This window comes from Myotis myotis, unplaced genomic scaffold (assembly GCF_014108235.1).
Source record: "Myotis myotis isolate mMyoMyo1 unplaced genomic scaffold, mMyoMyo1.p scaffold_m19_p_1, whole genome shotgun sequence".
In the NCBI taxonomy this organism is placed as follows: Eukaryota; Metazoa; Chordata; class Mammalia; order Chiroptera; family Vespertilionidae; genus Myotis; species Myotis myotis.
Genome location: NW_023416313.1, coordinates 216811242 through 216825656, shown reverse-complemented (window position 1 = coordinate 216825656; position 14415 = coordinate 216811242). Strand labels below are relative to the sequence as shown.

The following is a 14415-nucleotide window of genomic DNA, read 5'->3' as shown; positions in this document are numbered from 1 at the left end:
AAAAGTTGCCAGTTTGGTTCCTGGTCAGGGCACATGCACGGGTTTCAGGGTCGATCCCCAGTAGGAGGCAAGCAGGAGGCGGCCGATCAGTGTTTCATTCTGACATCAATGCTTCTCTTACCCTCTCCCTCCCCTCTCTCTAAAAATCAATAAAAATTCTTCAATTTTACAAAAAAGCTGACAGCATAATATTGTTTCTTCTAATTTTTGAGGGTGTTGATTTTACTGGTTTGGTAAATTCAAGAATATGGGAACCACTTTCTTATATGGATTGTAAATAGGAAATGAGATAATTTGAACATCATCTATACTAATAAAAGGGTCATATGCTAATTAGACTGGACATCTTCTGGACGTCCTTTCAGACAAAGCCACGGTGGCAGGGGTGCTGGGGTCCAACCCCAGCAGATCCAGGGGTCCCCAAAGGTGTGGACGGAGTCGGCGAAGAAGGAATGACATGGAGGCAGCATTCAGTTCATCAGTGGCCTAGCCAGGATCTCCAGCCAGGATCTCCAGCCAAGTTCTGGTCTGGATCTCCAGAGAGGTTCTGCTTAGGATCTCCTGCCAGGGTCTGTGTCCATGTTCTCTTGCTAGGTTCTCCAGCCAGGTTCTGTCCAGGTTCTCCAGCCAGGTTCAGTCACCAGGTTCTAGTCAGGTTCTCTTGCCAATTTCTGTAGTCAGGTTCAGTCCAGGATCTTTTGCCATGTTCTCTCACTAGGTTCTGTCTCTAGGTTCTGAGGCCAGTTTCTGTCCAGGAACTTTTGCCATGTTCTCTCCAGCGAAGTTCTTCTGTCTCTAGAGAACGTTCTGTGTAGGTTCTGTGCCTAGGTTCTGTCTCTCTCGGTTCTGTCTTCTTAGTTCTGTCTCCTAAGTTCTGTGTTCTAAGTTCTGTCTTCTAAGTTCTGTCTTCTAAGTTCTGTGTCTTGCTGTCTTGTTACATCTGTATTTATACCAGTTGATTCAATCCTATCAATCTCTATTACAAAGGTTAGGGCGTTTCTTATCTCCATTCCAGGGAGTAAAGATTATGTAGCTTAAGCATGATTGTTCGTAGTTAAAGTGATTAATTACCCGCCTGGCACTTAGTTAAGAGGTTTTATTCCCTCCCTAACTTCAGGGGAAAATCCCTACCTGGGGAAACAACCTTTCTCAGAGAGGAGACCTTGGTTAAAACACATAGTGCCAAGAAGGTGAGCAAACATATTAAGAACAGTATGCCATATATGCCGGGTCCCTTGAAACAGCAAGGATGGACCGGCTCCCGGCACAGGGGTTGAGGCAGAGGCGGTTAGGGGCGATCAGGCTGGCAGGGGAGAGCAGTTAGGAGCAATCAGGCAGGAGGGGAGAGCGGTTAGGGGTGATCTGGCAGGCAAAGGCAGTTAGGGGCAGTCAGGCCAGCAGGGGAGAGTGGTTAGGGCGATCGGGCAGTCAGGGGAGCAGTTAGGGGCGATCAGGCTGGCAGAGGAGCAATTAGGGGCATCAGGCAGGCAGGCAGAGTGGTTAGGGGCAATCAGGCAGGCAGAGGGGTTAGGGGCGATCAGGCAGGCAGGCAGGTGAGCAATTAGGAGCCAGTGGTCCCAGATTGCAAGAGAGATGTCCAACTGCTGGATAGGGCCTAAACCGGCAGTCAGACATCCCCCAAGGGGTCCTGGATTGGAGAGGGTGCAGGCCGGGCTGAGGGCCCCCTGTCCCCCTTGTGCATGAATTTCTTGCAACAGGCCTCTAATACTTTTATAAAATTATATTAAATATATTCACTTTGTTCCAAACATCAGTACATATTGTCAGAAAACAAACAGACAAAAATGAAACAGAGAATGCCATTAGCTACTTTCTTGATTGCAACTCCGGCTCCATAGCAAAGAGTGTGTTGGCCTAAAGTCTCTTTGATAGTGGAACTCTCATAGTTTACACATGATCATATGTTAGAACCACAGTCAGTTAAAACAAACCATACGAAAAACCCAGGTGTTTTCATGATTTTCTGATTTTCCCGAGAATTCCAAGTATGTGCAGAAAGTCCTGGCATCCTTGAGCCAGTTGGTTGCAGTAAAGTACAGTTTAGAGACCAAATGTAATAGGAGAAGCTATCCTGGAGTAGAAGTCCAAAAACCTGATTCCGACCCCTGCTCTGCCTTCAATGATAGGATCTTGGGTAAATTAGTCCCTCTGAGCCTTAGTTTTCACATTTGTAAAATTGGGGTACAGTAAGTGATGTATAAAGTCCAGGACTCTGTCACCTCCTCCAGGCAATGCCCTGGTGCCCTGCCTTGGCCTATGCACACCTACTTGCACTATAGGCTGATCAGTGACTCATGATAAAAATAAAAGAGTAAGTTTCCTAACCTTTATTGACCTACTGTGCATTGGCACCTGCTAGGTGCTTTATGAACACTGTTGCCTTTACAATACCATGATGTTATTTTTGCGCCCATTTTATAGCTGAAAACCTGAAGCTTGTTAAGGTTAAAAACTTGCTTAGGTGTTGTATTTGTTAGGTTTCTCCAGGGAAACAGACCAATATTTTTTTAAACATTATCTATGTTTAACATAAGCATGACACAGAGGGCAGACACTATACAGGATGGGATTAGGACGTCCAAATACAGAGAAATAGAAAATATGCATTTTCAAAAATCTGTAGGTTAAAAGGTAAAAAATAACAACAAAAAAGAAAATATTTGCAATATAGATGACCATGGAGAAATCTCACTATAGAAATAAAGATGGGCAAAGTCAAGATAATTGATGTTCTTTAGGGTTTCTGGCTGAGCTGGCAGTTTGTCTCTGGATGACCATTTTCTGCTTTTTAGCTAAGCAGGTTCCTACAGAATGTGAGAACATGTATCATTTTGTGACACATACCCGTTGAGCTATTTCTATTAAAACACATCACCACCACCCAAAACCCTAAGCCAAAGTCACTAGTAGGGTGGAACACATTTGACTTTTATATTAGTTCTCAGGGAGTAAAGGAACTACCCTGACTAGGTGACTGAGAAGTCAGGAGAAGAAATGGATTTAGGGAAATTTAAGGAGTTGAACATTTGACTCTGTCAAGAAAGAGACACGTTAGGGATGACGAGAGGGATTTGAGAGTCATCGGCACAATGCTGACGGTATATATCAATGCCCCATAACAGTAGTAGGACTATTTCCACAAGAGGGTCGTGAGAAAGAGTAGAGAGGCTGGATTTAACTTTGGGGGACTTTTTGGCCAGAGAGGAGGAGAAAGAAAAGAGGCTGGAGAAGATGCAGTCATAGTGAGGAAACCAGGATAACTTAAAGTCATGGACATGAGAGGACAAGATGGATTATCAATGGTCAAATCCTTCAAAGCGACAAAAGAACAATTAAAAATGAAGGGCATGGTATTTGGCCATGAGAGCACGAGGGAACTTAGGAAGCACCATTGTGGGTGAATGGTGGCAACATGGCCGGATTTCAGAGAATTCAGGTGGGACTCGGTGGGGTGACCGACACATGTACCCATGTGTCATGGGTACTAGCTGTGTAAGCAGTAAGTCAGAGAAAGCAAGTGTTTACCCTGAGAAGGAATATATCTTCCAAGAACTCCTAGTGGTTAATTGGACTCAACCATTGCTGGCAGGGGCCTCTCACACATTCTGCATTTCAGTGAAAAGCCACAGACAGAGCTGCCAGCCTCCTGCACTCTCCTCCTGCCCTTTGAGCCCACCCTTATGAATGGCTCCTGAGGTCATCTTTGCACTGTAAGATAGAGACCTGCCCTGTCTAATGGAAATGTCCCGCTTCATCCTCATTTGCATCTTTACTGGCCAATCAGAGTGGCTTCATAAGGACCAATCAGGGCAGTGCTATTTGGACCAATCAGACTGTGCACATTTGGATTCCTAATTTGCATAAAAATGGACCAATCAGAGACGAAGGCAGGACTTGATAAAAAGCAGTCTCCCCTTTGGACAGAGCCCACTTCTGGGGGGCTCTCAGGTTTGCAAACTGATTATCTGTATAGTTCCTCCTTTGGGATATCCCATATTGGGGATTTCTGTGGGTATTAGATTGGTGGCAGTGAACTTTTGTTGAAACAAGGCTTGGTAAACTGGAAGAATGAGGACTGTAGACTCAAAAGGGCCTGGTTTAGGCTAGAGTTTGGATTGTTTATTACCTGTGTGGCCATAGTGTCTCTGGGTCTGTTTTTTTTTTTCATGTGCAAATTGGAGGGGGTGGGGGTCACAGGAGAGGGTGTGTGTGGAGTCTAGCATGATCATGAACATTCAATCATGTCACCATCCCTGTTTTACATTCTCTCCTAGAAGGGCAATGTGATGTAATCATTTTTGGACAGTGAAAAAATAAATAATTTAATATTAGTAGTCAAAATATATCATTACTTTTATTAATTTTGTGAAATTTACTCCCAATTTGAAGCATCAGCTTAAAAAAAAAAAATAGCCCATCTGTTTTCCAGCCCCCAGCGCAGTGAGGAAGTTGAGTTTGACTGGAGCCAGGAAGGCCCCATTCAGCAGATGATAACCTGTTCCCTTGACGTTACAATTTACGTTTTGTGAAGTTGTTCTGTGGTTGTGATTGTATTTGATTCCAATGATGGGAGGTGAGGTAGATGTTAGGATCTTCATTTTGCACCAGAACAAAAAAACAACAACCCACAAACCACTTAGAAAAGGAAATGATGGCGTTTAAAAGCCAGAAGGATCCCTTAGCAGTTCATGCTCAACAAACCTCATTTGCTTTTTTAAAATAGAATTGCTAGACGGGAAATGCTACGACTCTGTTCATTTTGATGTTAGCAGGACATCGGATAAAGTCCCCTACCAACTCTTTGTGGACAAGATGGGGGAATGGGAGCTGAGTGAGAGAAGTGTAACATACAGAGGAGTTCACAGATCCTAACCGTCCGCTTCCCTGTAGAACCAGCACCCAGATCCAGAATTAGAATATTACCAGCACCCAGAAGGCTCCTGGGGCCCCTCCCAGTCACGACCCTATTTTGATTTCTATATAAGTGGAGTCATCCAATATGTACTCTTATGTGTCTGACATTTTTTATTGGTTGCACAATACTTCATTTTTGGAAGCTCTTCCTTTAACTCTGCTGGTACCCAACTGATGGACTTTGAGGTTGTTCACAACCTTTTGCTATTACGAACTTTGGGGGCAACGAACAATCTCGTAAAAAAATGTGTTTTAAAAAAATATTTTATGCGAAATTTCTAATACATACAAAGTAAACAGAATAAATGGACACTCAGCTTAGACAACTATCACCATTCTGCCTTTCTTGTTAGATGTCATTGTAGAGTCCTGTGGGGGCTTAAAAAATTAATACTCCTCCCCCACCCACCACCTTCTAAGTCCTTCTAGCTGGGCTAATACATTCACAGAGACAGATTAACAGTAGGAAATAAAAATGTTAATACATGCACATGGGGAATTCACAGAATCATGAAACGACATTGTTTCATGTGAGGCGACATGGGTAACTATGACGTTTTGGACAAAGTAGAAAATGGGGAACGGAGTCTCAGATTCCAGAAGTGAGAGTGGGAGATTTATAGGTAGCTGGGGAAGAGCGGAACACCTGTGGCTGGTGGACGTTTGCTAGCCCACCCAGAAGCAGTGAGACCCGGGCGGCAGTTCCAGGAGGCTGCTAGGTCGCACACCTGACGGTTCCCTTCCCTGAGTAGGTCTCTCCCTCTGCATCTGCTCCAGTGTTCTCAACCTTGGCTGCACATTAGAATCACCTGGGAATCTTTTTACAATCCTGATTTCTGGGCCTCATCCTCCGGAAATTCTGTGTCTTTGTTACTCATGTTGTGGCCCCACCCCATCACAAAGAAACAGAATTTCCGGAGGATGAGGCCCAGAAATCAGGATTGTAAAAAGATTCCTAGGTGATTCTAATGTGCAGCCAAGGTTGAGAACCACTGTGCTAGGCAGTAAAGGGGGCAAGGTCAAAGGTTCTTTCTTAATTACTTGCTTAAAAATCAATATACCACCTGGCCAACGTGGCTCAGTGGTTGAGCATCAACCTATGAACCAGGAGGTCACAGTTCGATTCCTGGTCAGGGCACATGCCCGGGGTTTCGGGCTGGCTCCAGGGTTTGGGGCGTGCAGGAGGCAGCCGATGAATGACTCTCTCTCATCATTGATGTTTCTCTCTCGTTCCCTCTCCCTTCCACTCTGAAATCAATAAAAACATTAAAAAACATCAATATCTGGAGGGCAGCTTCAGGTGGGGAAACTCGGGCCCCTCCAGCAGGATTCCATTCACTTCCCACCACCACGCCCTCCGGAAGGCTGGCCCCGCAGACTGTGGCTCTCCCCTGTGGGCCAGGGGGTTCCTCACCGCTCTCAATGGGGTTAAAGGACCGCACAGCCTCTCCAGTAGGTGGGCGCTGTGGAGGGGCCCCTGGGAAGATGCAGGTGGGGAGGGAGGCCCTCGACCCCTGCCCGTCCACTCTGGTCTCTTAGGGAGTAGTGTCTCTGGTAAGATTTAATTTGATGAAAAGGGTTCCAAAGCTTTAAAGAGAGAAAAAAAGAAAACGAAAAAAAAAACCCCTTTGAAACCACCAATATAATGAATATGAAGGACTTAGCATAGCACTTTGAGGTTATCGTCATCCTGTTTTTCCTGGCTGTCCTCTTCCTCTTTGCAGATCACCTTTTCAGTTGTTAGCATCACCTTTTCTTCTGTTATATAATCACCAAGGGACACTTTTGCTTTCTTAATGAAAAATAATATATTTTTCTCTCGAGCCGGGTGGGGATAGGATTGACATATAACTGTGTGTAGGTTTAAGCCGGCCAACGCGTGGATGTGCTGCATGGACACTTTTTAATGAAAGCAAGAACGTGCCGCCAGAGCGCGGGGTGGCGGCGGGGCGCGCCCGGGAAGGTTTGCGTTGCACAAGCTGGTGTCTCGCGCCCCGTCGGCCAGATGCCGTCCCCCTCCACCCCTTCGGGAAAATCGCGCGTTCCTGTCGCCATCCCCCAGCCGCTGCTTCCCAATAAATCCTAAGACCCGAGTGCCTGTCGGGGCGTTTGTCCTGAGCGCAAGTTATTGGAGAGGCAGCTAACTTTGCATGGGCGTCCCCAAGCCAGGGGCGCTGGGCCCCCTGCCCCGCCGCGGCCGGGACCGCCCCGCCCCGCCCCGCGCGGGGATGTCCTCCCGGGTGGGAAGTAAAGGGTCCGGAGGCCCTCCCCGCCCCCGCCCCCGCCCCCCGCGCTCCGCACTTGCCCGCCCCTCGCCTCCAGCGGAGATGCTGGGAGCCCGAGTGCGGCTGCTCGCCCGGGACAGGGCTCTCCTCCCAGCGCTGAGCACTGGGTCCTGGCAGACGCCCCAAGATTGTTGTGAGCGCTGTAATCTGAACCAGCTGTGTCCAGACTGAGGCCCCATTTGCATTGTTTAACATACTTAGAAAATGAAGTGTTCATTTTTAACATTCCTCCTCCAATTGGTTTAATGCTGAATTACTGAAGAGGGCTAAGCAAAACCAGGTGTTTTCCCCGTCGGCTCTCCAGCGGCTCGGAGGACCCAGGCTCTCCCCTTGTCCTCTCCACGACTCGCTGTCCCCCCCGGAATAAAATCTCAGCCAGCCCCGCGGGCCCAGAGGAGGCCGAAGTGCAGGAACTGCTCCGAGGGGCCCCCCCGCACTGCCAGCGCCGTCTCTTTCTCCCTCTGCTTCTCCGGCTCCCGCGCCTTGGACATGCCAGGATTTACAAGGTGGGTTCTCCCTTCTGGACTCTTTCCCCCGGGGTCTGGAAAGCTTCCCGAACGCCCGATGGGTGGAAAACGGCTCTGCACGGATCCAGGCGGTGTCAGGAGATTGGGAAAGGCGTTAGCTGGTGATGCAATGACATTGTTAATTATAAAAAGCTGCGCCTCTGCGCGCTGCCTCCCGGAGCCTTCTTTTGGGAGTGGGCATTTTATCATCGGCTCCAGAGGCAGCCTCGACAGAGCCTGCAAACGCCTCCGAGCTCCGTCCCTCTTTCTGGTCGGAAAGGCAAGCTAATCAAGTGTGCCGTTTCCCCCCCAAAATTCACATCCTCTTTTAAGTTCGGGGAGAGCGGTTACTGGTTCACTAGCCGATCTTTTGCTGCATCGGCGGCTGGACAAGCAAGGGGGTGAGCCGCACATCCCGGGCCAGGTCTGCCCTATATGTGCGATCCAAGGGCATGCGACCCAGAAGCCTGGAGCCGATGAAAAGTGGGGACCGCAGACAGAACTACATGTAAGCAAACGTCTTGCTTTTCTTTAAGAAAAATTGCGATTCCCGTCGAGGGCTCCTTCAACTCTGAAGAGCTTTTATCTAGATTCTATCTGCACAGTCTTTACTGAGCAAAACTCTTGAAAATGTCGCTGCTTTATTTGTTTATTTAAAATCTATTTTATTGATTATTTTTACAGAGAGGAAGGGAGAGGGATAGAGAGTTAGAAGCATCGATGAGAGAGAAACATCGATCAGCTGCCTCCTGCACATCCTCTACTGGGGATGTGCCTGCAACCATGCCCTTGACCGGAATAGAACCTGGGACCCCTCAGTCCACAGGCTGATGCTCTATCCACTGAGCCAAACTGGTCAGGGCAAAATGTAGCTATTTGAGAGAGAGAGAGAGAGAGAGAGAGAGAGAGAGAGAGAGAGGGCACATATGCTGAAAACTAAGCTGTAATAATGTCAGCCTGGACTGGGGACACAGCCCTGGTCCCGTGGGTCTCAGGATGGTGCACAAAGTGCGTGGACCCACAGTTTTCCACAGTCCCGGGGACCAGTTCTGAGCTTCAGAGGTTTCCCTCTAATTAGTTTATTTTTGTGGTTTTCTAGAGTTTTTTGTGACAAGGTGCCACTGTTGGTGCCATGAGAGAGCAGCACGCGTGGGTGGTATTTCATTTTGTCGAACACCCTCTCCGTTAGCCTGGAGCTTACCTGGCCCCCAAGACCCAGCCGTGGCTCTTCCCGGAGGCTGGGCCTGCGGCCGCACCTCTCAGAGGGGACCTGTCTCTGAGGGCTCTGGGCCAGAGAGCGCGGGGGAGTCAGGAGTCGGGGGAGAAATGAGGTTAGCACGCCTTTTCCACTAGCTCTTGAAGTCCACGGCATTCAGGCAACCTGTTCTGTCTCCAACATAAACGAGACAGGGTTTTATAACCATCTGAAAGGAAACTTCATGCGAAGAAACAGGAAAACATTGAAATTCATCATATACAGCCTGGAAAATAAATTTGTTATTGTTCTCTCATTCCTTCCAGATATAAATCTGGCTGTCGCAAATATCAAAAAGCCCTGGGATTTGGCTCTGCGCTTTATAAGGTCGGAGCTGTCTCCAGCGAGCGAGAACCTGGCTCACGCAGGCACTTAGATGCGATGAAAACCGGGGGGTGCTCAGGGTCTTCTTTCTTGGGGTTGGAGACGCGGTGAAGGACTTGGGCTTGCATCTTCTGGCGCCACACCGGGGTTTTGTTCCCTGTGGATGTCTCCTTAATTCGAGGGCCCCCCACGAACCTAGAGCTGTTGATTCAGATGAGCCTTGTATTATGGCTGGAGTGGGCTTTGCAATCGATCGAACACCCTTTCCATGAAGGGAGGGATTGTAAAGTGGAGGTGTATTTGACAGGAATAGGCCACTGAGTCCAACCAGGGCCCAGGCCCCACTGCTCTATCCAAGAAGCCTTCAAGGTCACCTCCTCCAGGAAGCCCTCCTTGACTTTCCTGTCCCTAACTCCCAGCCTGGCTCTCACGGCACTCAATGGGCATGTCTGTCAGTGTCCTAACCAACGTGTAGAGACATTCTTGATTCATGTGGCTCCCCAACCAGCTCTCTCGGGCAGCGATTGGGTCCTAGTTTTGTGGCTCTTCTGCCTGGGGTTTACACCTGCAAAGAGTAGTGACTCAGACAAATCCGTGTTGAAACATAACACCAAATAAAGCTCCACATGTGTATAGATTTTATATATATTTTTTACCGCCTTAGTCATGTTTAAGCATACAGTTCAGTGGTGTTAAGTACATTCACACCGTTGTTGTGCAACCAACCTCCAGAACTCCTATCATTTACTTTGCAAAACTGAACTTTATCCGAATTAAACGACTACCCATTCTCTCCTTCCTCCGGCCCCTGGCAACCACCACTCTATGTTCTGTCTCTACGATTTTGATTGCTGTAGGCACCTCACATAAGTGGATCATACAGTGTTTATCCTCCTGTGACTGGCTTATTTCACGGAGCAGGATGTCCTCAGGGTTCCTCCAGATGTGGCCCCTGCCAGAACGTCATTCCTTTTTAAGGCTGAGTAATATGTCACGGAACGGAGACACCACATTTTGCGCGTCCTTTCGTCCATCCAGGAATGAAAGTTGCTCCCACCTCTTGGCTCTTGTGAACGATGCTGCTAGGAACGTGGGTGCACCGGCATCTCTCTGAGACCCTGGTTTTCATTCTTTGGGGCGTGTACCCAGAAGTGGGGCTGCTGGGTCCTATGGTGATTGTACTTTTAATTTTTAAAGGATGGGCCATCCTGTTTTCCATAGCGCCTGCACCGTTTCTCACTCCCACCCCAGGTGCTCCGGGTCCCGGTAGCTCCACGTCCTCCCCACGCGTGCCCTGCTCTGTGATTATAGCTCCCCGGGTGGGCGTGGCGCTCAGCGGTTCAGGTTTGCAGAGTGAATGAGAGGAGTTCTGGCGGCGGTAGCGATGCCGTATTTTGAAAGCATATGGGTGACGACACTTTTATTGGGAAGAAGTTTGTGTTGTGGAGGGTGGGAGTCTCCGGCACAGAGAGGTTTGGTGGCGTGTGGATGTCAGAGCTGCCCCGACCCTCCATTTCTTGACTCCCCCTAAGCTTCCTGCTGTGCTGCTTCTCCTGTTGCCCGGCCCCCTGGTCCCCTGCTCCCTCAGGGGCAGCGGGATGCACACTCCACCCCCTGGATCAGCTGACTTTCCTGCAACACCTTCCTTCTGTGGAACCGTGCACCTCCCATTTGCACTGTCCTGTCACCGTTGGAGGGCGCGAGGGCTCCTTCCCTCTGTTACCGGTTCAGAGTAAAGATGTTTGAACTCAGGCCGGCTGGTGCCGGAGGTCAGAGCAACTGGCCAATACATGGTCAATACCACAGCCGGCGGGGTTTAGATTTGTGCTTTGAAGTAGCAAAAACCTTTCATTTAAAGAAATGCCGTCTAACACATGATCTGAACATCTGACACCAGTGGAACAGACGGGTCTGTATGGGGTGGTTGGGGTCCCTGGGGTCCCCCCATCTAAGCCCAAGGTGACCTCCCGTGGTAAATGCCCAGCAGCGGGCGGGCCGTGTGCCCTCAGACCCGGCTCCTGGAAGTGCCCTGGGCATTGATTTCGCCTTTTTGCCTTTCGCAGGATTCTCACTGTCACCATTCTGGCTTTCTGTCTTCCACGTCCTGGGAATGCACAGGTAAGGTTTTCATTTTGTGAATCACGTAGAAGCATGTTAAACATAAGGTTGTCCAGCCACACATTGTAGCATCCTAGGATTTATTTTGGTGGGGGGCGACGCCGTGCGGGGGGGGCTTTATAGTTTACCTAAATCGAGCCCTTCTTTATACAGAGATGAAAGCTGGGGCTCAGAAAAGTTGAGACCTGATCGAGGTGATGCAGTTCACACGTGGCGGGGCGGGGACCGGGTCCCTGACTCCCAATCCAAGGTTCTTATCATCGGATCCCCCCCCTCATTTGCATCCCTCTGGGGGTGTCTTGACTTACGTGAGATGTTAAGTGAGATGTGCTCTGGGCAGGTGTTTCTGGGCAGGGGTGCCCCTGGGTGCCTGCCCTTGGCATCAGTCGGTGAGCCAGGAACCCAGCTCTCCTGAGGGTCAGGGGCAGCCCCCTGGCTCCAAGGCTCCTGGGTCTACTCCCAGGAACGCAGGCTAGTCCAACCTCTCCACACACCCACCCTCAGCTCAGGGAAGCCCGACTCCCGACGCCTGGTTCCTGTAACATGGCAGGCTCCAGGGTCTGCCCAGGAGGACCCCTGACTGTCGACCCCCATGGCGTTTTCCTCTCTCTTTTTAAACATTGATTTCAGAGAGAGGAAGGAAGAGGGAGAGAGAGAAACATCAATGATGAGAGAGAATCATTGACCGGCTGCCTCCTGCCCACGCCCTACTGGGGATTGAACCCAGAACCTGAGCATGTGCCCTAACCAGGAATCGAACCATGACCACTGGGCCACACAGGCCAGGCCATGACACTTTTCTAAATGCATAAAGTTGTAACTCACGTGGTATGTGAAGCCGACAGTCCTTGGGGACGGTGGAGATCTGTTTCTGGAAGTGTCTCTGTGATTGTCTTCTGAGGCTGAAATGGAGGCGTCTTCCCAGTGCTGCTTGTCCTAGGACAGTGGTCGGCAAACTGCGGCTCGCGAGCCACATACGGCTCTTTGGACCCTTCAGTGTGGCTCTTCCACAAAATACCGACTTCTGCGCATGGGCCACGAAGTTTCAATCTCACTGTACGTGCGCACCCCCACGTGGTATTTTGTGGAAGAGCCACACTCAAGGGGCCAAAGAGCCGCATGTGGCTCGCAAGCCGCAGTTTGCCGACCACTGTCCTAGGAGACTGACTGCATCACTGTGTAGCTTTTATTTTACGTACAGACCTCAGGATCTGGTGGAGGGTTGCACAGGGTGCAAAGGACTCACACTGGGTGCTGAGAAGGTGAGGTTAAAAGCGCCCAAGGAGAGTGAGTGCCCTTAAAAAGCAGTCACATCCCTTCCCAGAAAGGAGTGGACACAGGATGTGCCTCGTCGGGCAGGTCAGATGTCATTATTATTGCATTTCATGAAAAAGCCCCAGGAACCATCTGCTAAAAATAGGGGTTTTGGAGCAACAGTGAGGGAGCTTTACAAGTAATGCTAAGTATAAAAAAATGTACGAAAATGCAGAAGAAGAAGAAACAGGAGAAGGAGAAGGAGAAGGAGGAGAGGAGGAAGAAGAAATAGACATTATAATACAAGCATTAGTATTATGGCTGCTGTTTTTCCCCTTGACTCTATTTCCTGAACTTTCTGTGCTGCCATTACAATGCGTTTACAGTTAAACAAAAATCAGTGAGTGAAATGACCTCGCCTCCTCCTCTCTCCCCGCAGCAACAGTGCACAAACGGTTTTGACCTGGACCGCCCGTCGGGACAGTGCATAGGTAAGAGGCCAGGGACGACCCCTCACCGGGTGGGGACGCTCAGTGACACTGTTGTCCAGGATTGTCAAATCTGTTCGCCTTGCCCATGGGAGAATCAGTGCCCCGGAACAGATGAGGTCCCTGACACCCTTCCATCCACCACCACCTTTGTGCCCATCACCTTAACGGTTAAGGCTTCACCGTAAGCCCTGGGAGGGGGCAGAGATGAGTAAGAATTGACTCCTGTTCCCAAGGAGCTCGCTGTCTGTGTTAGTGTCCTATGGCTGCCATAATAAATTACCACTGACTTGGTGGCCTAAATAATACACATTTATTATGTCACTGCTCTGGAGGTCAAAGGTTCGACAGAGGTCTGCCAGGCTCACACTGAAGTGCCAACGAGGCTTTGTTCCTTCCTGGGTGGCGGGCAGAATCCATGTCCTCACTCATGTGTATTGCTGGCAGAATTGAGTTTCTTTCTTTTTGTAAATTGAGATACAGTTGACATATCACTTTGGCAAGGGTAAACTGTCCAACATGTTGATGCGATGTGCGTATACATTGCAATATGACTACCACCATAGCGTTTGCTTTTTTTGTGGTGAGAACACTTGAGAGCTACTCTCGTAGCAAAGTTCAGTCATACAACACAGTCCTGTTAGCGATAACCACAGGGTGCACGTCAGGCCCCCAGAACTTACCAGAACTTACCAGAACTTACCCGAACGTTCGGGCTCTTCTACCAGCCTCTCCCTGTTTCCTCCGCCCCCCGCCCCTGGCCACCACCATTCTACTCACTGTGTTTCTAAGTTTGGCTTTTTTCGATTCCACGTACAAGTGACATTATACAGCAGTTATCTTTCCGCGCCTAACTTATCTCAGCATGACGTCTCCAAGACCCACCCATGTTGTAGCAAATGGCAGGATTTCCTTCTTCCTTGTGACTGAATGCTATTCCTGTGTGTGTGTGTGTGTGTGTGTGTGTGATATCTTCTTTATCCATTCATCTAGAGAGGGACACTTAGGGTGTTTCCACACCTTGGCTGTTATGAATAATCCTGCAACGAACATGGGAGTGTGGATAGCTCTCGGAGATCCTGTTTTCATTTCCTTTAAATAAATGACCGGAAGTGGAATTATTGGATCAGATGGTAGTTCTGTTTTGAATTTTTTGAGGAACTCCCATCCTGCTTTCCCACAGGTTTGGTTTCTTGTGGTTGTAGGACTGAGGCACCTGTCTTCTTGTGGCTGTTCGCTGAGGACCCTTC

The 14415-nt window shown here is 49.1% G+C and overlaps 1 protein-coding gene across 3 annotated transcripts in view; it reads left to right on the top strand.

The window, feature by feature from the left end:
* FBLN5 (fibulin 5) overlaps positions 1-14415 on the top strand; it is an 87447-nt gene that overhangs the window by 8622 nt on the left and 64410 nt on the right. Inside the window, exons 1-3 of one of the 3 annotated variants that reach the window (XM_036315747.1) lie at positions 7265-7726; positions 11369-11423; positions 13117-13168. In XM_036315747.1, the coding sequence (XP_036171640.1) occupies positions 7710-7726; positions 11369-11423; positions 13117-13168 (124 nt within the window). In that variant the 5' untranslated portion in view covers positions 7265-7709. Of the gene's footprint in view, positions 1-7264; positions 7727-7898; positions 8235-11368; positions 11424-13116; positions 13169-14415 lie in introns of those variants that run through there. The other 2 variants (XM_036315746.1, XM_036315748.1) reach the window with 2 other exon arrangements.